The sequence below is a fragment of the Trachurus japonicus genome, chromosome 13 (genome assembly GCF_045865225.1).
Source record: "Trachurus japonicus isolate A0001 chromosome 13, Traja_1.0".
Lineage (NCBI taxonomy): Eukaryota > Metazoa > Chordata > Actinopteri > Carangiformes > Carangidae > Trachurus > Trachurus japonicus.
The window spans coordinates 16376643-16403850 of NC_140919.1; the positions used below are offsets into that span (position 1 = coordinate 16376643).

At 45.9% G+C, this 27208-nt stretch overlaps 2 protein-coding genes, 1 non-coding gene and 1 pseudogene across 4 annotated transcripts; 3 read left to right on the plus strand and 1 right to left on the minus strand.

Annotated features, from left to right (window-relative positions):
• The first annotated feature begins 1567 nt into the window (after positions 1-1567).
• On the plus strand, positions 1568-4098 carry LOC146975760 (eukaryotic translation initiation factor 4 gamma 3-like; annotated as a pseudogene). The gene is made up of 3 exons (XR_015037508.1): positions 1568-1837; positions 3274-3423; positions 3868-4098. The product of XR_015037508.1 is annotated as a eukaryotic translation initiation factor 4 gamma 3-like (transcript).
• Positions 3155-3221, plus strand: LOC146975761 (small nucleolar RNA SNORD66). The gene has a single exon (XR_015037523.1). It is a non-coding gene; the product is annotated as a small nucleolar RNA SNORD66 (small nucleolar RNA).
• Positions 4099-4221: 123 nt separating the features above from the next.
• On the plus strand, positions 4222-24033 carry LOC146975762 (eukaryotic translation initiation factor 4 gamma 1-like). The gene is made up of 9 exons (XM_085796650.1): positions 4222-4320; positions 6101-6200; positions 7549-7688; positions 7854-8026; positions 8761-8886; positions 8980-9061; positions 9755-9853; positions 9966-10150; positions 23830-24033. The coding sequence occupies exons 1-8, from the start codon at positions 4222-4224 to the stop codon at positions 10041-10043; spliced, it is 897 nt and encodes a 298-aa protein (XP_085652776.1). The 3' UTR covers positions 10044-10150; positions 23830-24033.
• LOC146975763 (protein NYNRIN-like) lies at positions 12337-20331 on the minus strand. The gene is given in 4 exon segments (XM_085796651.1): positions 12337-12526; positions 14937-16844; positions 19980-20076; positions 20079-20331. Coding segments are annotated over 4 exon segments (2265 nt in total). The 5' UTR covers positions 20149-20331.
• Positions 24034-27208: the final 3175 nt, after the last annotated feature.

The following is a 27208-nucleotide window of genomic DNA, read 5'->3' on the forward strand; positions in this document are numbered from 1 at the left end:
GTTTGCTAAAAGAGATAACCAGTTACTTTAGTTTGCATTTTTATTTGACCCTTTTTTTGATATACTTAAATCCTGTTACTACTTAATACTACTACTGTGTTGAATAAAATAAACAGTTAATGTCTTCATTGAAAGCTACCTTTTATGTTGCAAGAGTGCACTTTATCAGAGTGTTGTTTATCTTTTAGTATGTTTACGTTGTTTGAAAATGTTGACAAAACTGCAACTATTTAGATTAAAATCTGTTCAGAAAGGTTATTTGGCCTAAACTGTGTGTTTTTCTTTTTTCGATTTAAGAGCGTGATAAAATCGAAATTGTGACTTTATTTTTAAAAAATCGTGATATGATATTTTTGCCATATCGCCCACCCCTAACTGTAAACAGTACTGTAAACATATACCATCCAATTCTTGATAACTGCATTTTCAATCTTCCTGAAAAAAACTGACAATATTTTGGAGTCGTGGTTGATGAAGTTTGGCAAATATCAGAATTTTATCTCAAAAACTGAATTTTTGAGAACATTTTGAATTCTGCTCTCATGGGAACAACTTGCAGTCAATGTAAGAGTGGTGGTTTTAAACATCAGATTTTCTCTTGTGAAGAAAAACACTTATTAAAAACAAATCACCACATTTGCATGCTGTCTAGATGAAATTTATGTATTATCAGATTTTTGTGTAGATAATAAAATTTGTGACATTTTGACAATTTCTAAATCTGCTACGATGGTGCCACACACCATGTCTCACTTCAAGACAATTAGCTCAGTGAGTTAGGCGCTGGTACTTGGTGTCAGAGGTTGTGGCTTGAAGTCCCAGTAAGGGTAAAACATTAAAATATCAAATATCACATTGTTGGCTGTACACCGTGAGTATTTTATAATGGCAGAAAAAAACAAAGTTTGTATGCTTTTGCATACCGTAGGCTATTCAAGGATGGATGCAACATGGCAGCCTCCAGTGGGTGCACCGGCCACCTATGTATTAAACAACTCATTCTAAGCTATGAGACAGCTTTCATTTGTATGCGGTTGTGATTAGACTTCGGTAAATACGTATAAAGCAATATTTGATTTTTGCTAATAAAAAGCCAAATAAGCTACATGCTGTCCCTTTAAGGTTGTTTACCTGTGGACTTTGTTAAGCGTCGTCTAAACACTAGAGGGCGCGATTGCACTGCACGTCTATCACTGCTCTGTGTGGTGAATAAGTGCTGGTGACAGCAGATCTGAAATGACAAAATCCCTCCAAACAACAGACTACAAATCAGAAAATATAATATCAGGTAAGATGCTGGACACAGACAATTTATGTTCTACGTTGAAAATTATGTTATAATTTGACATCATCAGAGTTAGCCAGGCTACTTTATTGAAATACGACCACTGACCTTCACATTGTTTCTGTTTCCTTTGTCTATGTGTGTTTACGTCATTCCTCACCTGTCCACCAGGTGTCCTTAGTATGTTCTGCTGATGCTACCGAAACACCATCTTGTAGATCAGCACGTGCGCGTCGCTCTCAGCAGATCCAGAGGAAAGAGCCGCGGCAGATCATCACCAGCATGTCGCTGAACAAGGCGGAGAAGGCCCGGGAGCCCGAGGAGAGCGACTCAGAGCAGGCCAAGGCCGAGACCCAGGAGCTGTTGAAGCGGGTGAGCAGCATCCTCGACCAGCTGAGGCCGCAGACGTTCAACCAGCTCCTGGACCAGATGTCGGAGCTGAGCGTCGACACCGAGGAGAGGCTGAAGGGCGTCATCGACCTCATCCATGAGAAGGCCATCTCCGAGCCAGACTCGGTGGTCTACGCCAACATGTGCCGCTCCCTTATGAGGGTGAGTGGCGCCCGCAGACACACCGAATAAAGACGTGTGAGCAGAGACTGTATGCGTGTGAGAGCAAAGCTGTCATGGGTGATATGTTAAAAACTGTGTAGCCTACAGCAGTGATGTTAGCTCGACACGAGCCTGACGAAACGAGGCCGCGTTTGGAGCAGTCACGTGACCAGGTGACCGGACCATAGTCTTATTATATGCACATCAAATACAGTAATATATCGATCTTTTTGGAAGCTCTCTTGGCCGTCACATTTTGTTTAATTTAAAGACCCCCTCCGATGAAAATCGTGTTTTTCGTACTTTTCACATTTTCTTGTGTTAGGCAGAAAAGGAAGTGCAAAATTGCATTTCTGAGTTTTTCTGCCTTCAAATTGCTGTGAACCAATGGCAGACGCAAACTGGCAGTTTCAGGGAGACTGTGGTTGAAGTGTCACAACCCCAGGGGAGGGTATGTCAAGGTATAACAGGTATAGCTCACCTGGTAGAGCAGCTTGCACCGTGAGCAAGGACTATTCCAGTCGCAGTGTGCAGTTTTATGCTAAACGTGCTGAATCGGTGTGGTTTAAAGACCACAGAGAATGTTTTAAAATAACCAAAAAGGGTCGTGGAAGGGGGACTTTATGGAACCGATATTGTGTGCTTAAATTAAACAGAAATAAATAGCATACAAAACCAATAGTAACCCAATAGAACATTTTATTTCATCATGCGATTACAAAAAGTTTAAAAGTGTTTCAAACTTCACAATAGGGCTGATCTCGATTAAAATCTGTTTTATGTCCGCGAAGCATCGATTATCAAAATAGCTTCAAGCTTCACGGACATAAAATCGATTTTAATCGAAGCTTCGACGGCCGATGGTTGCATGGGGGGGGGTGCGGCAGCGACGACCGTAACGTCTGACGAGGGGGGGTGCGCGATCGTAGCGGAAATAATGAAAGTGGTGGCAAACAAACACTGCATATCTCCAAAATCACGCAGGTTTCCAGGATGCCAAGTAGCCTATTCATTGCAATGTAACAATTGCCGATGAGAACCGGTGTCAAAAAGGAAGAAAAAAAAACAATCGATCACTGACTTCAAGATCGATTTTCGATTTTGCAAGCTGTTTTTAGAACGGCGGAGCAGAGCCACGAGCTGCTACGGAGGCTAATGGGATTTCTTGGTTTCCCTCATCAAACTCATCAAATACACAATCCAACAACTCAAAAACGCTCTAAGTTGTGACCTGCACATTCACCACGCTGAAAGAAATACTCTTGCAGCGGTGTTTACCGTGGCAGCCGTGGTTTTCACACACACACTTCTGCAGGACACAGTTGATGACCTGAAATAAGTGCCTCGTGTCTGGGCCACTGATCCAAGTGATGGGATCCCAGCGTCATCATTTTCTTCTTTTCTTCTTCTAACTAAATGTCCGTTTTCTTCCACAGCTAAAAGTCCCAAGCCGAGATAAGCCAGGAACCACTGTGAATTTCCGCAAGCTGCTGCTAAACCGATGCCAGAAGGAGTTTGAGAAGGACAAGACGGACGACGACGAGATCTTCGAGAAGAAGCAGAAGGAGCTGGAGGCCGCCTCCTCGGTATGGTTTATTTTATTTTTATTTTAATGTTTATTTAACAGGGACGATACAAACAACATTGCCACAGGAGATGGGAAAATGTGATGTCAGCTCCAAACTCACTCGTCTGCACATCGTTAACAGACCACAGTGTGGTTTTACACACAGCATCATTTAACTCAGGTGAAGGAATAACAACAGTCTCGATACAGATCAGCGGCCGCTGTTGCCGCTCTGTTTTTGAAATTTCCGGGTTTGATTCTCATGTCGGACGTAGCGCTCGCACTCTTCCAGTGACAATGCTTTGCCCAATCAGTGGAAGGGGACACACGCGAACCGAGACAGTCGAACCGTTCGGTTCGGACAGTTTTCAGAAACCGTTCCAGCCCTAGTTTAATTATAAACCAATGCTCTGCAATTAGTGACGTCTCTCTCTCTCTCTCCTTCTCTCTCTCTCCCTGGCAGGAGGAGGAGAAGCACCGGCTCGTCAAGGAGCTGCAGGACGCCAAAGACAAGGCCAGGAGGCGCACGCTGGGCAACATCAAGTTCATCGGCGAGCTGTTCAAGCTCAAGATGCTGACGGAGGCCATCATGCACGACTGCATCGAGAAGCTGCTGAAAAACCACGACGAGGAGTCTCTGGAGTGTCTGTGTGTGCTGCTGTCCACCATCGGCAAGGACCTGGACTTTGAGAAGGCGAAGGTACAAACACACACGTGATTAAAGAGGGAATTAGTGTTTGTAATTAATGCTGATAAATGTGTAGTTGGATGGAGACAGAGTCACTCATCAAACCGTCGTCTGTCTCCTCAGCCTCGTATGGACCAGTACTTCAATAAGATGGAGAAAATCATAAAGGAGGGGAAGACCATGCCCACGATCCGCTTCATGCTGCAGGATGTGTTGGACCTGCGACGGGTGAGTCTCTCACATACACACGTACACACAGGAAGCTGCGTCACTACAAACTAGGGCTGTTTTCGACTAAGGATTTTCATAGTCGAATCTGATTCGTCAGATTTTGCCATAGTCGACTGATCGTCGAACCTTTTTTTTTTTTTTTTTTTTTTAGATAGCAGCAAATTTGCGACTTTTTCCGTTTCAAACAAAAGAGCTAAAACACCCCAAAAATATGGTAGGTGTAAAACAAATACCTTTATTTATTTTCCACACTTTGGATGATTTTTAGTAGCCACTGTGAGCCAGGGTATGCGTTTATGTCACGTTGCCCTGGACAACGCTCCTTTTGCTCGGACTGTGAGTCATCTCTCATCCCTCAACGTGGTGAAGGATAGCGGTGGTCGTGGACACAGAGAAACCGGGTAAAACATGTAGTATCAAAACAAACGGAGGTCAGAAGGACTCGACAATCCGTACATTACGTTAATCAATCCTGTAACACACACAGTGTGACCGCGGCACCGGCAGAGAGACAGACAGGCTGCAGAGGGACGAGATTACAGCTGTGACTCCCGACACTTATGGTGCGTTCATGACAACTCGGAAGTCGGAAAAAAACAAGTTCCTCTTCTGAAAAACTCTGACATGTCAAACTTTAGGATGTGTTAGAGACTAATTCATCTGTCTAACCATCAGAACTATTGACACTTGAAACGGTAAACACAGCTGATCCATCGAAAAAAAAAAAAAATCACCGCTGGAGTTAATTTATTTTCCGTGACTGAAAGCAGGTTCTTGAATGTAACTCGGTCAAAGTCAGATGTATCCTCACAATGTTTTGCTGTTCTGTCAGGTCATGCATGATAAATGCTGACAAAGTTAGACTGTCAGACTTCCTTGATTTTAAACTTTGGCGGCTCTGCCCCTCGTCTTTTTGCCACTCCGTGAGTGTTCTGCAGTGACTTCTTTGACGGTCCTACTGCTCACCTCTGCTCATTTGAAAAAAAAAAAAAAAACCTCCGCTCATTTAATTGTGCAACTGCAGTGGGTGATTTATTAATATGTAGTAAGAAGCTAAGACTACCGTTTAAACGCACACATAATTTTGAACTCTTTATTAACAGAAAGTAGGCAGATTTTGTATCAAAATAGTATTTTTATAACGAAAAAAGACATTCTATGTAACAATTTATGCTCAGCAGCCGTGGGCACCCCCATATAGTCAGAATGGTATGGTCTTGGTTAGATTCGACTACGAGGTTCATAGTCGAATCAGACCCCTCCGAATCGAATCGTCGACTTTTGGAGGTCAGCCCTACTACAAACATTAACTCAAAATTTTTGCTGAAACCTGGTGTAATTCAGTAGGTTCTTAATGATTTGAATATCCATTTGCTCAGACGACATTGTTATGCTGTACTTTTTTTCTGTGTTATTAGTAAGGACAAATGCCAAATTATTTTGGTTTTTGTGATACAGCAGAGTTTATGTTGAACAGGTAATCTTTGGTTTTATCGTGGAAGTTGTGACTGTGAATCCAACATTTTGCTCCGCATTCAAAGCTGGCGCCGTGTTTGGTTTCTGCTGGCAGGCTTGTTGCTCTGCTCTGCTGAAGGGGGGTGTGTCGTTAGGAGGGCCATAGCTATCGTAGACCATAGCTTTAAGGTGTGATCAGGCTCTAGTTTTTTGTTAGTTCCTTATTAATTAATAAATGGAAAGAATAAGGCATATTTTAAGTTTCTATTTTACATAAATGTGTATAAACTCCTCCTCACCTCTGTCCCCTCCCTCCTCCCAGAACAACTGGGTTTCCCTGCTCGCCCCCGGGGACATTGACACCTGGGGCAGCTTAGAGAAGGGCAGGAGCGGCGGCACCAGCACCAAACCTGCAGATTCTGGTAGGTTCCCCCGCACGAAAAAAAAAAACAATCCACATCATTTGGGTGGCAGTGAAGCCTCTTTCCCACTGGTCAAAAAACCTGTTTAGGACTACCGGTTGAGATCCGGTATGTATAGTGGCTGCACAAGTCTTGCTATCTTTTAAAAAAAACACTATGCTTTCAACACCCCAAAGCTTTAAAACCCCAGTATGTCACTTATTTGGCTTTTTATTAGCAAAATGTTGCTTTCATGAATGCGTATTTCACTAAAGTCAAATCACACACGCATACCAATGAAAGCTTTCTCGTACCTTAGAATGAGTTGTTACAAGTCGTTACAAATACATAAGTGGGCAACGCACCGCACCGAACCGAGGCGGCCATGTTGCATCGCCATTTTTTACGTTCAGTGGCAGCGTGACTGTAGGTAACCATAGAAACTCACCGGAGCTGTCCGCTCGGGGAGAAAGTTTTCCAGGTAGTGCCTGTTAAAACTGTCACCACTGTGTAGTGTGAGGAAGGACGGAGGCACTGATGTTGCATTCAGGTGCAGTCAGGCAGACGGCCGTTGGCAAACCAACCGGATGTCATTTTACTCGACGAGAGAAAGACGGTAAAACGTGGGTCAGGTAAACAATACGACATCACCATGACAACATATTGTCACGCCTGTATTGTTTTGCCTCATGCTGGCGGACCACTTGTTTACATAGACGTTTGTTTATCCTGTTACATGCAGCGTCTGTTGTCTGTCTGAGGTCTGCCCGATTTCACGTGAATGCAACATCAAGAATACGTTCCGATATGCAACCGCACCGCTAGATGTGCGGTAATTCCTACATATTGTACCTTTAAAAATACTCAGTGTCGACAAGCAAGTGAGTAAATCGACAAGATGACTTCTAAAACAGCTGAACAAAAACTCTTGCGCAGGCTTCTATTTCTTTAACCCTTAAGAAAGGCAAAGATCCCCTAGTTGTTCATGGTAATCCGAAACAAGATTCCTGCTCTTGTGTTGTACACTGTTCTGCTGCATTCTCTTGTATAAAATATGGCAACCCCCCCCAAAAATACCCAACTGTTTAAACCTGCTAACAATCGGCTTCTGAGCGCCGTGGAAAAGGCTCACCAACCCACATCGACCTGCGTCAAATTTCAACTTGCCTCCCATCGGCTTGCAGTGCAAACATTACACCCGGGTCAACCCGCGACTCGTACAAGACACTTTGCTTGCACTCAGTCAACATGGCACGCTACTGACAAGCAAAGAGAACGGGAGGAGGAGTTTAAAACTTATGTTTGCAAAAACTTTAAATCTGAAAATAATTTATTTTAGACAAAGACAGATTTGTGTGTTTGTGTGCAGCAAAGCGTGTAAGGAAGCAGGAGACGACCGCCACCCCTCCACCCCCACAGACCTCCACCAAGTCGACCTCGACAGAAGAAGAACTGGACAAGAAGTCCACGGCCATCATCGAGGAATACCTGCATATCAAAGACATGAAGGTGCGCCATAGCGACCAGCCTAGCAACCACGACAACATACAACGCAAGGAGGCCGAGGCCGATTATTCAGGAGTGAAAAATGAATCGGCGTCTGATAATCCTAATGTTCAGAGGATTTTATATTTCAACAATTTCTAACCTGCTGTGTCGGTGTGTTTCCTGCAGGAGGCGCTGCAGTGCGTGCAGGAGATGAACAGCACCCAGCTGCTCTTCGTGTTTGTGCGAAACGGTCTGAAGTTGACGCTGGAGTGCAACGCCATCGTCCGCGAGTACATGGGCCTGCTGCTGTACCAGCTGCTGAAGACCGGCACGCTGTCCACGCAGCAGTACTACAAAGGGTCAGTGTCATCGGTACTAACAAAAGAAAAAAAAACAGAGAGAGGAGAAAAAGAGATGAAGACCAGAGCAAATTATGTCCTGTGTGACTATTTGAGAGCTTTAAGTTTGATGTTTACAACAGCAGGATTTGAAAGAATTGAAGAATCAATCTTTCCAATCTCTTTGCATCTTTGTGCAATTTTGTACATACACGCACCCTTTTCATATACCCATAGTTATTTAATTTATTTATTTAACTTTCATTTATTTTATTTTATTTTATTTTATTTCTTTTTCTGTCTCACATACAAAGATACCCTAATTAGGTAGTGACGGGTCCTAAATAAATATTTACATCTAGTTACGTTGGCAACATCGGCATGAAATCATCTCTGCGGCAACAGCATTAGTACGTTGATGCCACGTGAGGCAGAGCTCAGGGGCCCACAACGAGAAAATGGCATCATGCTAATGCTAATGCTAACTAACGGTCAGCCGGGTTTGTTGGGTTCGTCTGCAGGTGAGTTAGTGTGAATGATTCAGATGTGTTTCCAGTCCGCTGTCAACACCGGAGCTGCTGCTCGTTAAATACGGTGCACATCAATGGATATAAGAACATGTAAATATGCCAGATTATAGCAGGATGCTAGTTTCCGTCTGTGTTTCTGTATGTCTGTGTCTTCTCCATCTGTTTAGCAACTTTTAACTTTTTCTTGAATCTTTGAATAAAACTCTGAAACTCGTGTTTCCTCAGGCTTCAAGAAATCCTGGAGGTGTCTGAGGACATGGCCATCGACATCCCCCACATCTGGCTCTACCTGGCCGAGCTGATCACCCCCGTGCTCCTGGAGGGAGGAATCCCCATGGGAGAACTCTTCAGGTGAGTCGTCGGCACCACGGAGGGAAAAATCTGTCTGAGATTTTAAGGCTTTTTAACTTGTTTGTTTCTTCTTTGGTTTTTTTTGGTCTCTAGGGAGATTTCGAAGCCTCTGGTCCCTCTAGGAAAAGCCGGAGTCCTGCTGGCCCACATCCTGACTGTACTCTGCAAAGGAATGGTGAGAGCTGTCATCGATTATCAGCCATTATCTATCAATCAATAAGGGGTGCCCCCAAATAGTCGACCAAGAAGTCATTAGCCGACCAAAATTTCATTGGTCGATTTGTCGCAGGAAAAAAAAAAAAAAACATTTGGAGTCGTGTCTTGTCAAAATTGTCAAAATCAATATGACTGAACTGCGAAAAACGATAGGGCTTTTGATTTGAAGGGCCAGATACAGGAAGTCGTGAGACTCACTTGCTGTCCGTTTTTTTTTTTTTGGTCAAAACCAACTTTTTCCGATGTTGTTACAGACGTTTATGGTTTGGGGGCAGGGGGCATCCGTACAATCAATCAAATCTATCAAGCTTATTTATATTCATAAAGCACATTTACAACAACCAGGAGTGTACAGTAATATACAATGAAAATCACACATAAAGACAACACAGCAACATCTCGTGAGACAGATGTGCAACAGTTTGAGATGAAAACACAGGTGATATTAAAGGACAAGGACTCAAAGAGCAGAAACATATTGTAGTTTTAGTCTGACCCATGATCCTTTGCAGCATGTCGTCCTCTCAGGGGGGAAAACTACATAAATATACAACCTAAAGCATGTAACGCCACATTTACTCTGGCTGCCTGTTAAAACAGTTTTTAATTCAAATGTCCTCATGTATGAACCAACTGTGTGTGTTTGCATCAGAGCCATAAGAAGGCAGGCACAATGTGGAGGGAGGCCGGCCTCCGGTGGAAAGACTTCCTGCCCGAGGACGTAGACGTCGACAAATTTGTGACAGAACAGGTGAGAGGTCGACGCCTGAGAGACGAGCTGTGTGTTCTCCAGTGAGCAGCGGTAACGAGAGGCGTTAACGAACAGATTACAGATTAGTTTCTCTCTCTCTCTGTGTCTGCAGAATGTGGAGTTCACGCTCGGCGATGAGTCGGAGAAGAGCAAGAAGAAGGAGCTGAGCTCTGCAGACCCGGTCGAGTAGCAGGGCAAAGGAGCCGATCATGTTAAGTTTCTTTTTGGTTTCTTTTTTTTCCTTTGTGCAACCGAAGGTCTTTTTTTTTTTTTAGACAAACAGGATTAAAGAGAGATGTTGTGCACTAGTAGGATCAATTTGGTTATTGGCAATTAATATTAATGATTATGGGAATAATCATTAATATTTAGAAATGTTACTACAAGTAGTAAACCTCGGGGCACCACCCTGTCACCAGGGACCAATGACCAAATTGATAAAACCAGAATTCAGTCTCAAAAGGTTAGAAAAAGGGTTTAAGTTCGAGCACTGACTGTTGTGAATCCAGCAAATATCACAATAATCACAATAATCACAAACAACGACAGATTAAATTATAACAGGGTTTATTCACAGTAATAATTATCTTACAATAACATTACCTAGAGTAAATTATTATAATTCGATTATAAAGGCACACAAGGGTTATTAATTATAATAGGTAACACACAAAAACTAATGGCAATAGCGATGGGTAACTGTAACCATGGCAATCAAAATCACAACAGCAGCAGTAACCAACGCAGCAGCAATGGTGTGTGTGTGTGTGTGGGTGTGTGTGTGTGTGTAGGTGTGGAGAGAGAGAGAGGGAGAGAGAGTGAGAGAGAGAGGGAGGAGCGAGAGATAGAAGATGGCGGTGGAGTCACGTGAGTGACGTGTCTTGTAGAAGCCAAGGGGGGGGGTGGAGTGATGGTGTGCACACTCACCGGCACCACAATGGCGACTAGGCGCAAGAACACGTGTGACGTGAACAAAGGGCTGAGGGGAAGAGGCCCTTGAGCCTCACGTGTTACCTGGGGAAACTCAGGGTAACAACTCGAGCTCAACTATCACGCCTAAAGGCGGCTTTAATGTGTGGGATAATGTATGTGTGTGTGTGTGTGTGTGTGTGTGTGTGTGTGTGTGTGTGTGCGTGTGTATGCGTGTGCGTGTGGGATGCGAGAAGAAAGGAGAGAGGAGGGACAGATCAAAAGGGGAGGTCGTCACCACAGTTGATAATATCAATATCACTACACAATAACAGAGCCAGCAGACCGGGGTCCACGTGGTTGGTTATTGATTCTTTGCGAGTGATATTGATTTATTAACTGATCACGGTAGACGACCGACAACAGATATGCGTTCGCAAATCAATATTCAACACGTATTTCAAAATACACAAGCATTCAAATTACACGCTATTCTAAGTGTCTCTGCCCAGACATAAGCCTCTTACTTTGGTTGCTCCGGTCCTCCGGAGTTTTAGGAACGAAAAGGGGGATCCGCTTCAGAGCTCCGCAGCGCGTTTCTGAGCTGATTGATGCGGTCCGAGCCGTGCGTTTCTGGCGGCGGCGATGTGATGAGTTCCTCGGCGGCAGCAGGAAGATCACGAGTGGAAGACGAGTCTCCTGTTTAACTCTGCTTGAGTCGGCGCGCTTGTCCTCCTGGAGCGTACGATCAGCTGATTGCTCAGTGGCGTACGGTGCGAGGAGATGAAAAAAAAGGGAAAAAAAGAAAAAGGGGGAAAAACAAAAAAACAACAACAGTCTATGGGCTCGTCCTGCGAGTTGAAGACTGTGACCTAGGTTTTAAAGTGGAGAAAGTCAAACGTCTGAAGAAGTGCTCCCTTCGGCGTCCAGGTTGTGGAGATGGTCTCTACTGTAACTGGTGCACTGGAAAAGCACTGATGGAGCCGTGCAGCGGCCTTTTATTACCTGAATGGCGTCATCAGGGCCCCTGCTGAGAGTGCCTGGCTTTGGCCAATGTCCGCGCTTTGTTTTGATTCAAAACTCAGGTTCGCACCTAGGTGTGAATCACGGGGTCAGTGGCGCCGTCTTCAAACGGTCAGCCAACTCTGGCTCAGGCTTTTGGAGGGACATGTAGGCCTCCCTATTGTTCTAATCAGAGCACATGGTCAGGTCCCAACATCCCCCCTTTGATCTGAAGAATGGGGTGCTGGCCACAGTCTTTAGAGCAACTTTAGGGTCGAGTAGTCCATGTGTTGAAGGCGGTAATCCTTGCGGTCTTTTCCTATCCTGTTTGGTGGATAGGTGGGGTTAAAAGTTCACAGTTCAGGGTACATAGAGGCTATCATGTCTGGGCAGAGCCGAGGCATGGTCTAGGCAGAGACGTCTAAATAGTACTGACAAACTAGTAAATGATTACATCAACACATAATCAAACTCATATCGAAGAAAAAAAAACAAAACAAAAACAAACACAAGGTGAAAGGAGAGAAAGGAAAAGGGGAAAGATAGGATGAGTGAGGAGAGGTAGCTTGTGTTCAGTGAGTTGGTTTTGTGTTGGGAGGTGGTGTGATGAAGAGGAGCGAATCCAGTTTAGCCTGGAGTTTCTGAATGTACTTATACATTACGTGAGCTGCAATAGCCGTGATGATCCAACCACTAAGTAAGAGCCCGAGAGCGACCAAGCTAATGGGGTTCTCCACGTAGGGTGGAGACTGGCTCCCATGCCTAGCAAATGAGGTGGTGAGTCCTGCTGGTTTTAAGATGAACTTGACCACTTTGGTCCCTTCAACCAGGAGCTGCTGGTGTAGGGAGATATCAATACTGAGGTTATGACCCTTGAATGCATCAAGGATCTCGATGTCTACTTCATGACGCTCAGAGTCAAGGTGGTGAAGAACGACATCATCAATGTGAACCGTGGCTCCTTGGGGAACCTTCAAAAACATAGTTTGATTTGGTAGGGTCAACTTAGTGGCAGTATCATGGCGGTCATAGGTTAACAGGGCTTCGGTGGCAGCTGTGTTGACAAGCCACCGGTTACCAGCTCGCTCTACTCTTGTCTCAACTTCCTCTGTCTTTGGGGACATACTGCCTTGGCATTTCTGTTCTGGGGAGTCGGCTCTGAGGCCACAGAGGTATTTATTTACATCTCTAATGAATGGGTTGCTTGGGCAGACCCAGTGGATGTCCTTAGTTTTGGTGCATGCATTTAGGTTTGGGATGAGGTAGAGTGAAGGGTCCTCATCATGATAGGCTAGTATGGATGGTGTTTCAAGGCGCACATGTGTGTCGTGCTGCCAAAAACCGACGTTCAAAACCGATTTCAACCTGTACACGTTTTGCCGTTCAATGACAGGTAGGTTTAAAACAAAGCAAATCTCTAAATTCTGAGGATCTACAGAAATTGGGATTGCGCTTCCTAGGTTAAATGCAAGGTGCACCTGAGAAGTACGTACAACAGTGGGAGTAGCCGATTGGAGGATCCGTTTCACGAGGTCTAAGGAGACCAGGTAGGCTGGAATTCTCCCTCCACTTAAGCTATTCACGGAGGAACTGACCTCTCTGATGAGGTCCTGCATGAGGTCTCTGATGACCCGTACGTACGTGATGTCTTCTCTCACTACTTCTTTTAGGTTTTCTATAGCATGCAAGGTATTGTTGAGTATGGCAGAGTGGAGGTTAACGGTTAGGATGGTACCCTTAACCGTTTGATCTAGGTTTCGCAGTTGTCCTTGTTGGAGGAGAAGTTTCTGTTGGATCTCTGGCATTTCCTCATCGAGTTCGTTTACATGTTTACGTAACGCACCGATACTAATAGAGTTTGTGGCTGAGACACCGATCGAGAATAAGGAACCAATAGCTGATGCTGCAGCAATTAAACCACCGAGAAACCTCTTGGGTCTTTTGTTACCGCTGAGGTCTTCCTCAGTAACTAAGAATTTTTGCAACTGTTCAAGAATGTTTACAGTTGTCTGTTTAGCATGCTCAATTGTGTCTTGGGTCTGGAGTCCGCTCAGCCTTCCCTCAGTCAGACGTGGGGGTAGACGAATGTGTTTACGATAAACATCCCAGGGGTCTAGGCGCACATAGACCCTCTGGGTGTAGAGGCTGCAACGAGTGATCAGGAGTCCAGGGGTGTTTTGGAGGACGATGCCAGTTGGGGGACCGGGTTCAAACAACTCAATTGTTTGGGAGACTGGCAGGCGGAGGAGGAGGCCAAGGATCCAAAGGAAGTTCATCCTGAAACAGACAGGCTTTAATTATTATGGGGAGATGGGTTGACGTATTTAGGGAGTTAGTGCATGCCAATGGGTGAGTGGGGGGCATGCAGCTATTCTATTTGTCATTAGTCTGCGTCCTCATTGCTCTGGGGTTGAGGCGGTTCCCCCCTCGTTGGGGAGGGGACCGCTGCAACTCCTGAGATGTTGGACGGCTTATAGGGCTTAATCTGGTTGGCATGGACCCATTTGTACACTGGAGGCCGCCTGGGTTTCGAGATTCTGATACGATAGGCTACTGGGGACAGCTTTCCTACCACCTCGAGGGGCCTGACCAACGGGGAAGGAATTTCCGAGGGGTTCCTGCCGGTTGGATGAACTGAAAATAAAAGATCTTGTCGCCTACTTCATATTCACGGTTGGAGGTTTTCTTATCGTAGTAGGATTTTGACCCTTTTGCACTGGCTTCCAGGTTTCCCTGGGCGAATGCAAATGTGGCCTGAAGGTGTTCACGCAGATCGGATATGTACTGATGTGCGGTGTAAGCGGTGGCCACACTGACATCCTCCGGGTGGTACAAGAGGTGCAGTGGGAGTGTCATTTGTCGCCCAGTCATCATTTCGAAGGGTGTGACCCCTGTCGTGCGGTGCGGAGTGGCTCTGATGGCCATCAGTACCAATGGAAGTTTCACGTCCCAATCCTTACCATTGCTGCTCACATACTTCTTTAGCATGTGAACAATGGTACGGTTGGCTCGCTCAACTTGACCAGATGATTGGGGATGGTGTGAAATATGGAATTTCACTTCAACACCCAGGATGCCATAGAGGGCGGTCATGACACTGGAAGTGAAGTGAGTACCACGGTCTGAGTCAACAGACAAAGGAAGTCCCCAGCGACTGAACACGTGGTTCAGCAGCAGGATGGCAGTCGTGACGGCCGTGTCGTTTGGTGCAGGAAGGCATTCCACCCACTTGGTGAATGCACAGGTGACCGTAAGGAGGTATTTGTTACCTCTGGAGGATTTGGGGACTGGTCCGATCCAATCAACTTGGAGGTTGGACCATGGAAAAGTGACCCCCCTTCCCTGGAGCGGCGCTCGGTTTAAGGGTTGGGTCGGCTGAAATTGGCAACAAGTGAGGCACCCCTGTACATATGCTTTGGTGTCGTGAACCATTGATGGCCAGTATACAACCTGCTGAAGGGTGTCAAGGGTGGCTTTGTAGCCACGGTGGCCGCCAACAGGTGCGTCATGGGCGTGAGATAGCATCACCCCCCTATGGTTAGTCGGGACGACCCATCTCATCTGTCCCTGCCCGTTATGACTATACACCAGCAAATCTCTCTCCAGCCTTAAGTGTGGTAAGGCCTTACGGAGAGCTTGCACCTCTTTAGGTTCATTGACTGCGGCAGGTGGGGTTCCCTGTGGGGGTGAGTTCGTCACAACCTGTCGAATGATTTGGATAGACGGGTCCTGTTCCTGCATGGAGACCAGATCTGCATCTCCAGGTTTTCGGCCCAGGTGCAACGTCTGTTCGCCAACCTGGGGGTTTTCGCGTTGTTCCCTAGCCTGTCGACGAGTAACAGCGTTTACCACACAAGTCTGAGAGGTCGGAAGCCACTCACTCTGAAACTCCCATGGCGTACCCTGCTCTGCACCTAACTTGGCTAGGCGGTCGGCTTCGTCGTTTCCGTCTTTGTCCGGACCTGAGGTTTGAGAGTGACCTTTCACCTTTTTCCAGTACACCACCATACCTCGGTCCGTCACAAGTCGGTCACAGGCCAGGAAGAGTTCAGAGTGTTTGACCTCCTTGTTTCTGGCATTTTTCATACCATTCACTTTCCACATGGGGAAATGAGAGACAAAACTATGGCGGGCGTAGTTGGAGTCAGAGCAGATTACTAGTTGTGTTACGGCCAGCTTCGCCGCTTGCTGGAGGGTGATGAGGATAGCGGCGACTTCTGCATATTGACTAGTTTTGGGGCCTAATTGGTAGTGGTCAGGTTCATGGACAGTACGATTGACCCAGAAAATACCGACCCCCGCTTGGAGTTGACTTGCATGGTGGAACGAGCACCCGTCCACAAAGACCCACGGGAGGTTTTGGCAGACATTTTCTTCAAAATATCTGTGGTTTGAGGGAAGTGATGGGGTGACAGCAGGTAGAGGCGACACGCTTGATTGTTCCTCACCGTTACAATGTTGACATTCAGCCAAGCCCTGGCCTAATGCCATCTTTTGATTTTGGGCATATTTCACCTCAATGTCATAACCTTGTAAGGCCATCATCCATGAGGCGATGCGGCTGTTTGACACACGCCCCTCTCTCAACCTCTGGCTGTTTAGAAACGTCACCGGTTGGTGACAAGTGTCAATAATTACCTTCTGACCTCCAATGTAGCTGCGGAAGTGTTCCACAGCCCAGATTGTTGCCAGGAGTGCCTTTTCACAGTCAGAGAACTTAATCTCCACACTGCTAAGGGGTCTGCTGGCGTAGGCGACGACGCGTTTGTCGGTGTCGTACTGTTGGGTCAGTGCAGCGCTCAGAGACTGGAGGGAAAAACCAGCTTCAAGATGGAATTCTTTATCTTTGTCTGGGTAGGCCAGACAAGGAGCAGAACTAAGTTTTTCCTTCATTTGCCGGAAGGACTGTTCTTGGGGTTCTCCCCATTCAAAGGGCTGATCTTTCCGAAGAAGCTCAGTGAGTGGTCTGGCTATCTCGGCGTAGTCCGCGATGAACTGCCGAGAGTAGTTACAGACCCCCAGAAAGCTCCTGAGTTCTGAAATGTTCGAGGGGGCTTTGATGTTTTGAACAGCTTGAACCCTGCTTGACTGAGGTTCAATGCCGTCCGGACCAACAGTCAGACCCACGTATTGGACCTTAGTACGACACCACTGTCCCTTGGCAATTGCCAGTTTGGCTCCAGCCGCAGAAAGCTGTGACAACACATGACGGAGCTCCTCCAGATGTTTCTCAAAGGTCTGGCTCCTCATAAGGATGTCATCCACATAGATGAGGTTCCCGCGGGCAGCGGCGTCACTCATCGCCTTGTGGAGAAAGATGTTAAACTCTGCTGGCGAGTTAGCATACCCGAATGGGCAGCGGTTCCAAGTGTACTGGCGGTTGCCAAAGGAGAAAGCCAACTTGTATTGGTCGGTGGGATCGACCCTCATGGTCCAGAAACCATTTGAGATGTCCACTGTGGAGAAGAAACGGGCCCCTTTGACCTTGGCCAGCTCCTGGTCAAGGTGGATCATGGGCCAGCGAGAAAGTGGGACCTGTTTATTCAGTGGTCTATAGTCGATGGTCAGACGCCATTTTCCGGTGGGTTTTAACACCGGCCAGATGGGGGAGTTGTAAGTGGAGTTACACTCCCTGATGATCTCCTTTTTCAGGAGCGTGTCAAGTATCTCCTGGATGGACTCATACGCTGCTAAAGGGATCTTATATTGGCGTACAAAGGTTGGCGGTGCGCTTGGATCAGTCGGGATACGCACCGTGTGGAGGTCGGTGACCCCACAGTCATTAGAATCTCTGGAGAACATGGGGTAAAACTCACGAAATAGCCTTCGGAGGGCTTCTTTCTGCTCTCCTGTTGTGAGAGCGTCAGCTTTTGAGAGCTGTTGCTCTATTTCTGATTCAAAGCCTGGGTGAGGTTCTCCCGAGAGGGAGCGGGCTTCTTCATTGCCACTCGGGGCAGTGTCTTCCGGTTGAGTAGTGAGTGAGTATACCACCATATCACCTTTGTTTTCAAGAGTGGCGCCACAGATGATGTCATCAGGTAATAACTCATCGCGTGCCACAGTGATCATCCTGGTCGGGAAAGTGAGAAGGACGTTAGAAGGATGGTCCGTAGTTAGGGATGGGGGCAGCTCCCCTATCACTGGTACGGTGAGTTCGAAGTCATGGAAAGAACTATCGACCAACATCCCTAAAGGTTGTTGGGCCGGTATTTGAACCGGGACGTGTGTTGAGTTTTGGACAAGCAAGTAAGTGGACCGATTGTCCAATTCAAGGAGTGGCGTGCCGCAGACCGTTAGGTTCAGCTCCCAGAAATGGGGTAAAGGTTGGAAGAACGCCTGTGAGCCAGGTATTCTTTGTCCTTTAAGGATGATAAGTCGGATGGGGGCGCCAGCCGTCCGCGGCGGAACGGTGACGTTGACCTCACTCGCTACCTGACAGGCTTGTGGGATGGTCTGCCCAGACCGCATGTGTTGTGGGTCGGCAGTCAGAGGATGGTTCTCTGCATTGCTCTGGGACCACAGGACCTGGTTGACTGTGTCCAACCGGCCGCCAAGTCTGACCAAGAGGTCAGCTCCCACAAGAAATGCTGGTTGGAGTTTTGGGACGACACTCACGAAGTGATTAAGTTGTCGTTTCCCAATCCTCACCGAGAGGATACACACTCCTATGGCTTTTAAAGGAGTTTGTGGGGATCCTGCTGAGAGAAGACGGTGACTGCGCTGCACGAAAGTCGGGGGGAGTTCCCGTTGGCATAAGGATTCATACATGGTTTGGCTCACGGCGGATTTCTCCGACCAGAGCGCCACCAATGCATCTGGGACCAGGACGTTATCCAAGTAGACGCCTCCATCTACCCAGGGGCAGTACAAGGATGCGTTTTCATTCTTCAAGGAGCACAGGAATGACTCATGGTTACACGAAAGGGTTTGGTTGTCAAGAGTGTTGGACTTGAGGGCTGGGAAAGGTGAAAGCACTGGCAAGGAGCTGTCAGTGGTTTGGATGGAGGCGACGTGTCTGTCGTGAACCAATGGGCCTAAGGAAGACTGGAGGGGTATGGGAACCTCGACCTGAGCCCAGATGTGTCCTTGATGACAGTCGATGAGAGGAACCAAGCGGTCCAACAGATCTTGACCAACCAGCAGGGGTTCTGTGTCGATGGCACAGATGTACAAGGGGTGTACCAAAGTCATTTCCTGAAATGTTATGCTAATCCACACCCGCTGGGTGATGGGTGACTTGTCTTGTGTGTAGCTGGTGATGCTAACATTGCAAGTTTCAATGGAAGGTGGTTTGCCAAGGGAGAGCATTGCTCTGGCGACCTCTGCAAACAAGTCAGAATTTATGAGACTTATCTCAGAACCAGAGTCGAGTAGGGCAAGGGAGCTGATGCAGCCTCCCATTACTACCGACGTATATATGCGGCGAGCGTTACCGTTGCGGACCAGGTCGCCTAAAAAGGTCAGGGGAGCAGGGTGTCTGTCAGTTGTGTGTGCAGGGAGCTCAGGGAGTGCCCTGGATCCTGTTGGTCCTCTTCCCCAACCCACAAAGTAAACTTTAGCGGTGGGGGAAGAGGGCGCCTGGTCTAGTCATGCCGATGGCTGTTTGGCATCAGGCTTTTTCGGTGACTCTGGTTGGGTTGGCAGGTGGCTGGACCTGTCCATTCCCCGCATTGTCTCGGTCACGCACTTCCGAATGAAGTCTTCCATGCTTTGCTGTTGGTAGTTCTCATTTTTGAAAGAGTTTGGGGTCCTATCGCCAAATCTCCCACCCTGCTTGTGGTTTTGTTCAAACCGGACTTTCCTATTTGTTTGAAAGGAGTCGGGTTGTCGTGGTTTTCCCTGATTCTGGAAGCGATTAGGGCCATCATTCCTTTGGTTCTGGCGCCCGTCCTGTTGGCGGAACGGTTGCCGGGGTTGGGGATTTGACCGGGCATGTGTGTTAATACGAGGCTTCTCGTGGCCTTCGAGTGTCAACTCTGCATGCTTCGGTGCCTGTATCTCCAAGACTCTGGCACCGTGGTCCGGTGTCCTACCTGGGCGCACGCGAGTTTCCCATGCTAGCTGCGCATACCTCCTAATCTCCTGCATGGTCAGATTGCTAGCACGACAGTGCATAGTCACATCATAACGTATACTTTCGTGTAGGTTATGGAGGAAAAGGGACTTGAAAGCATGATCTTCTTCTAAGCCAGGCGCGTTGCGCCCTTGAAAGTACGCCGCCCGAAGACGCCTATAATATTCTTTTGGTGGCTCAAGTTTCTTCTGCATGATAGCAAAGGCACCAAGAGTGGCTGAAGCCTGATCAGTGAACTGGAGTACTCCTCCCGCAGAGCTTGACAGAGCGCTAAGTAGCGGTCTCTGATTGCCGGCGGGAGTGTCTCCATGAAGACATGGACGCTCCTAGACGTGGTCTTCCAGATTAGGCGGAGCTTCTCTCTGGCAGACGCGTGGGGTAAGTCGAGGAGGCAGCGTTCTACCTCTCTCAGATAGTCCTCGATCGTTGACTCCCGGTTTCCAGGGTCAAAGCGCTCTATGTCCCTTGCTAGGGACTCAAGCTGACGGGTGCGCATGCCTTGTTCCCGGTGGGGGCCGGCATCATCGGAATCCTCTGAGGTTTGCTGGTACCTTGTCTCAGGATAAGAAGAGTGGGTCCCCTCCTTTCGCGATGCATGGCGAACCTGTGGAGTGAACTCAAGGTGAGGGCGTGGGCCACGCCATGCATATGACTCATCACCAAGTGAGGGCTCAAAGTCCCGATCTTCGCTCAAAAGCTGGGGGTGATGCCGAGGTCTTATCGAAGTGGATGTTCTTCTCCCCTCAGAAGGGGTAAAGGAGCGTTGGCGAACGGATTGGGATGCGCCCTGTGGATAAGGCGCTTCTATGCTCTTATCATAGGTCACCGAAGGAGGGTACTGATCAAGTGTGGTATAACCAGACACAGTTTCAGGGAACGTTGGTTCTCTGTTGTCTATCCTCCGGTCAGTTGGTGTGGTTTGTCGGACATTGTCAAGCTCCCTACGTAAGGCTGCTTCCCGTGCTTGGGAAATTACGAGCTCAGCCCGCAGCTCGTCCACTGAGGGCTCTGTGGGTTTTTGCTTACCTGTGTCCTTGGGGCCAGGGTCTGTCTCTGGCTCAGAATCAGAATCAAGCAGGTCGGCGCCTGACGTTCTGTGACTCTGAGCTTCTCTAATCGTTGTGCCCGCTTCACATTTTGCGGCCTGGAGTCGAAGCTGCAACTCCTGACAGTCTTGACGGAGGTCCTCTTTGTCCTCCTGCGCTTTTGTCAAGCACACTGCCGTTCGTTTGAACTCGTCCTTCAGGAGCGAGTTAGCCAGTTGCTCAGCTTGATAGCTGGTTTGCAACGCTTCAAGCTGTTCACTATGCTCTGCAGCTTGTAATTCGGCTTTACGGTCGTAAAGCAGCGTTAATTGACCGAGCACCTGTGGAATGGTGCGTGTCTCACCGGTCGGGTTATTTATGTATGCAATTAATTCACGAATCTTTTCATTGCATAAGCTGACAGAGTAGGTATTCAGGTCATCTAACTCGTCAGTGGATAGCCTCATCAGGCCAGCGACCGCGTTCTGCAGCTCCGGGTCGTACGCCTCCTCGGAGCTCTTAGCTCCGGGGGCATGGGAACCTTTGTTGCTCATTTTGCGTTTGCTGCAAAAGAGAACGATACCCTAAATCAACACCGCTTGCTAAGCAAATGTTCAAATTCCACGGGGTGCACAGGTGGGCTTTCACCTGTGGCTTACCAAACTATAACACTATCAATGATGTGCAAAGTTCACTTATTTCAGCAGAGGTGGCACGGCGGCTCGGTACCTCTGTGAGTTGATTAATAGTTAGCGTGCTTTGAAATGCAGGAATCACAAATACAGGAGAAATAAAAAAGCGGAGAACACTGTCAGTGTTCTGTTACGATGTAACTAACTTCTGAAAGGTTTAAATGCAATCCCAACTACAGTAGAACCACTAATGTAGTGTACAAGTAATTAATAATTAGTAACCTGATGGATTTAGATTACACTTTGAATTTTAACCACAATTATTACAATCACTATAATATCTGGTGTATTATAAATTATTATAAAATTGTAAAAAAAAATTCAAATTGTGAACAAAATTATCAAAATTGTCACTATTGGATTATTGTGTTACTATTGTGACACAGCTGGAATAAAACAGCCTCACACGGGGCACCAATTATGTTGTGCACTAGTAGGATCAATTTGGTTATTGGCAATTAATATTAATGATTATGGGAATAATCATTAATATTTAGAAATGTTACTACAAGTAGTAAACCTCGGGGCACCACCCTGTCACCAGGGACCAATGACCAAATTGATAAAACCAGAATTCAGTCTCAAAAGGTTAGAAAAAGGGTTTAAGTTCGAGCACTGACTGTTATGAATCCAGCAAATATCACAATAATCACAATAATCACAAACAACGACAGATTAAATTATAACAGGGTTTATTCACAGTAATAATTATCTTACAATAACATTACCTAGAGTAAATTATTATAATTCGATTATAAAGGCACACAAGGGTTATTAATTATAATAGGTAACACACAAAAACTAATGGCAATAGCGATGGGTAACTGTAACCATGGCAATCAAAATCACAACAGCAGCAGTAACCAACGCAGCAGCAATGGTGTGTGTGTGTGTGTGGGTGTGTGTGTGTGTGTGTGTGTGTGTGTGTGTGTAGGTGTGGAGAGAGAGAGAGGGAGAGAGAGTGAGAGAGAGAGGGAGGAGCGAGAGATAGAAGATGGCGGTGGAGTCACGTGAGTGACGTGTCTTGTAGAAGCCAAGGGGGGGGGTGGAGTGATGGTGTGCACACTCACCGGCACCACAATGGCGACTAGGCGCAAGAACACGTGTGACGTGAACAAAGGGCTGAGGGGAAGAGGCCCTTGAGCCTCACGTGTTACCTGGGGAAACTCAGGGTAACAACTCGAGCTCAACTATCACGCCTAAAGGCGGCTTTAATGTGTGGGATAATGTGTGTGTGTGTGTGTGTGTGTGTGTGTGTGTGTGTGTGTGTGTGTGCGTGTGTATGCGTGTGCGTGTGGGATGCGAGAAGAAAGGAGAGAGGAGGGACAGATCAAAAGGGGAGGTCGTCACCACAGTTGATAATATCAATATCACTACACAATAACAGAGCCAGCAGACCGGGGTCCACGTGGTTGGTTATTGATTCTTTGCGAGTGATATTGATTTATTAACTGATCACGGTAGACGACCGACAACAGATATGCGTTCGCAAATCAATATTCAACACGTATTTCAAAATACACAAGCATTCAAATTACACGCTATTCTAAGTGTCTCTGCCCAGACATAAGCCTCTTACTTTGGTTGCTCCGGTCCTCCGGAGTTTTAGGAACGAAAAGGGGATCCGCTTCAGAGCTCCGCAGCGCGTTTCTGAGCTGATTGATGCGGTCCGAGCCGTGCGTTTCTGGCGGCGGCGATGTGATGAGTTCCTCGGCGGCAGCAGGAAGATCACGAGTGGAAGACGAGTCTCCTGTTTAACTCTGCTTGAGTCGGCGCGCTTGTCCTCCTGGAGCGTACGATCAGCTGATTGCTCAGTGGCGTACGGTGCGAGGAGATGAAAAAAAAGGAAAAAAAAGAAAAAGGGGGAAAAACAAAAAAACAACAACAGTCTATGGGCTCGTCCTGCGAGTTGAAGACTGTGACCTAGGTTTTAAAGTGGAGAAAGTCAAACGTCTGAAGAAGTGCTCCCTTCGGCGTCCAGGTTGTGGAGATGGTCTCTACTGTAACTGGTGCACTGGAAAAGCACTGATGGAGCCGTGCAGCGGCCTTTTATTACCTGAATGGCGTCATCAGGGCCCCTGCTGAGAGTGCCTGGCTTTGGCCAATGTCCGCGCTTTGTTTTGATTCAAAACTCAGGTTCGCACCTAGGTGTGAATCACGGGGTCAGTGGCGCCGTCTTCAAACGGTCAGCCAACTCTGGCTCAGGCTTTTGGAGGGACATGTAGGCCTCCCTATTGTTCTAATCAGAGCACATGGTCAGGTCCCAACAGAGAGAATAGATACAATGAGAGAAGACGATGATGCTGAGAAGTTACGAGCCGTGGGAGTCGATGCCGTTTCCTTCAGTGTTTTTATTTTATTTTTCCTTTTTCCGTTGTTTTTTTTTTTGGGAGGTTTATCATTTTCAGTTGGCTTTTCCTCGTCACGGCAACACTATTCAAGACACTTTGCTTAACGACAGTTGTTAAAAAAGGAAAAAACTTTCTTTTAAAAAAGAAAAAACTTTTAAAAGTTTGTTCACATCTTGCCCGCAGCGTTGTCGTCATGTCGTATGTTCAGTGTTTTTGATCTACATGAAGCACTTATGTAGACAGCTAACTTTTTCATTACCCTTTTTTTTTGGTCTCTTTTTTTGTCTTCTTTTTCCAGTGTTGGATGATTGGAATGGGTTTTATATAAAAAAATATAGAGAACTACAAAGATTTTTTTTTTTTTTAAACTTCAAGTTTAGATATTGTAAATCTAAAATGTGTTTTTACTTCTTCAAGAATATAAATTCAAAAACCAATATCCTAGGAGGATAAATAAAAAGAGTTTCTACCTCACTTGAGTTGAGCTTCATTAACACTAGAGGACGCCATTGCACTACACACGTCCATTACTGCTCTGTGTGGTGAATAAGTGCTGGTGGCAGCTGGTACATTTAATCTGAAATGACAAAACTCCTCTAAAAAACAGACTACAAAACATAGGAAATATAATACATATAAGGTAAGATAGCTTTTTTTATTTTGTTTACAGGTGCAGTTATGCTGGAAAACACAGGTATCAATTTAGTTGAGCACCTCGTGACTTTTTTCTTCTTTGTTTGAGGTGTTGCGCGTTCTTCCTTCTTTTTGTAATGTCAAGAAATAGCCACGAAATAACGGTCAATTTCATAGTAATGTCGTGTTTTTCATAAAGGCAAAGTTTACACATGCTTTTCATGCTTTGAATTTTTTGGGAAAGGAAAAAAAACATCTCCACCAAGTCCTTGCAATGGACCGTTATTTCTGGACTCTTTCTATGCAATGAATAGTTATTTTTTGGCTATTTTTCACGCCATTACTATAAAATTGACTGTTAATTCTAGGCCATTTCTAGACATATGACGCAATTAATTGTTATTTCGTGGCTGTTTCTTGACATTATCACGTAATTAGCAATTTAATTAAAGAGTCACCGAAAATTCACACTTCATATTTTCAAATCACCAATCCCATGATGATGCACCTACAGTATACCTTTTTAAGCTGCTGACTTATGCATAATTGTGTTTTCAGTTAGTTATGTAACGTACCCAGAGGTGAAGTCGAGCTCGATCACCAGAGGAACTTGAGAGGTGGAGTCGAACCAGGAAATACTGCTGCACATCACCGCCGCCAGCACTTTATAGAGGTTGTAACTGCTGCCAAATGAACTTTACCACATTATTTGGCAGCCATCTTTCATCCAGGCAAACAGGAGGACTTCCCTCATGAGTCCACCGGCCAATAAATTTCTACATTATGAAGAACCAAATGTACCACAAGGTGTTTGACTGAAGGAACCCCAGTCGCCGATGGCCCTGAAAGCATAATGTAGTTGAAGCAACTATATTTTTTCTTTCCATGGTTGAAGACAGAACATCATGACTGTGGAAGTGACAGAGCACCTTCTACTGTAAAGTCTCATTACTTCTAATTAGTCTGACTAAACATCTGCTGAGAGTGGACTGAGGACCAATCAGCCGACTGTGGAGGGTTTTAATGACGACTTGATTGCTTTGACCTCCCCAACACCATCAGACACTCGGAGCCAAGATGTCCTCGCTCACCGTCCATCACTGAGAGCTGCTCTCAGGCTCATAGGTGGATTTAACACTGATTAAAGATGAGAAAATATGTATAAAATACAAAATAAACTGCCCAAAGTTGAGTTTAACCAAATCCCATTGAACAACTTGATGCTGCCCACACAATCAGTCAAACTCAAACTCGAAGATTTTTGCATTTTAAAGCCATAAATTGAGAGTGTTTTTGGATTATTAAACACAAAAAATGATTTAAAAAAAACAAACTTTTTATGGGTTGCAAACAAATAGATGACAGCGAACATGTCCCTGCACCAGAGTCACCTTTTCATTGAATTTAAAACAAATAAAAAACGCAATTTACCTAATTTAAAAAATAATAATAATAATTTCCCTGACTACTTTAACCAAAACAATACAAAAATCAGTAAAAATATATAAATTATTTCATCATGCCCCCCTGTTTTGTTCAACCCTGTAACAACATACCAGTTACCCCTTTTTAAAAAATGTTGGTTCAGTTCAACATCCTCAGCATTGAGGAGGTGATCACTCAAGTCTTTGGAAGAACATACTGTAAAGAGCAGAAAATGTTAACATCTTTAATAGTTTTTATTGTGAGATTGACAATGTCAAGCTCAACATTTCAACTTCATTATATAAATTAACTGTTTAGGAAAAGACTAACAATAATGTTGAAAAATATCATAATTTCACGATTTCCTAAAGTCATGCGATCGTGCTACATCCCTTGGCTGATTATGGACTTAAGGCTACTTTTAGCCAAAATCAAAAAACGGGTTCTTTTTTACCTTGATGCCCAATTCTTTTAGTAGAGTGGCCCCGGGGCCCCATTAAATATGAACACTGTATTAGGTTTGACTGATCTCACTAATCCACTTGACCTATAGTTTAACAAGCAAAATCCTTGTCAAATAAAGGGACATGATAAAATGTGATCATCACAAATACTTTTATTAAACATGTGTATGTAGCCTAAACCTGCACACACATCAAGACACCAAACAGGCCGATAATTCATGGCACGAATGAAGCTGCAACGAGAAAAAATGTAGACTTGCTTCAGATTTAGCATATAGGCCTACTACAGACATGAGTCGTCAGTAGTAGGTCAGACATTTCTGTATGTAATCTTATTTTTCACTCCCTCCTCGCTAAACTCTCCTAACATTAAAATATCCTGTTCTGTTCTGTTGATGCTGCTGTTATGTTTTGACCTTTTTAGATTTTTTTCTGACTAATTGCTGCCCTGACCCGTCGGTTCCCACGGGGATCACTGCAGTTGCACACACACAAACACACACACGGCCATGTGTACAGTGAAGTAATGAGCCTACATCGCATCATCATGAATCATAAACCCTGCAGCAGATGGCAGCGGGTGTGTGCAACAGTCTGCCAGAGAGAGGACACAATGTGGTCTCCGTCCTTCACCAGCATCAGTGACAGCAACATGTCAACCGGACCGACTCACCACTCACTAACCCATTCAGCTGTCACACTCGGCCCATCACAGAGCTGCAGCCACAACCTCAGGTGTGTGTGTTTGAGTGTGTGAGTTTGTTCAAGGTCACATTTACT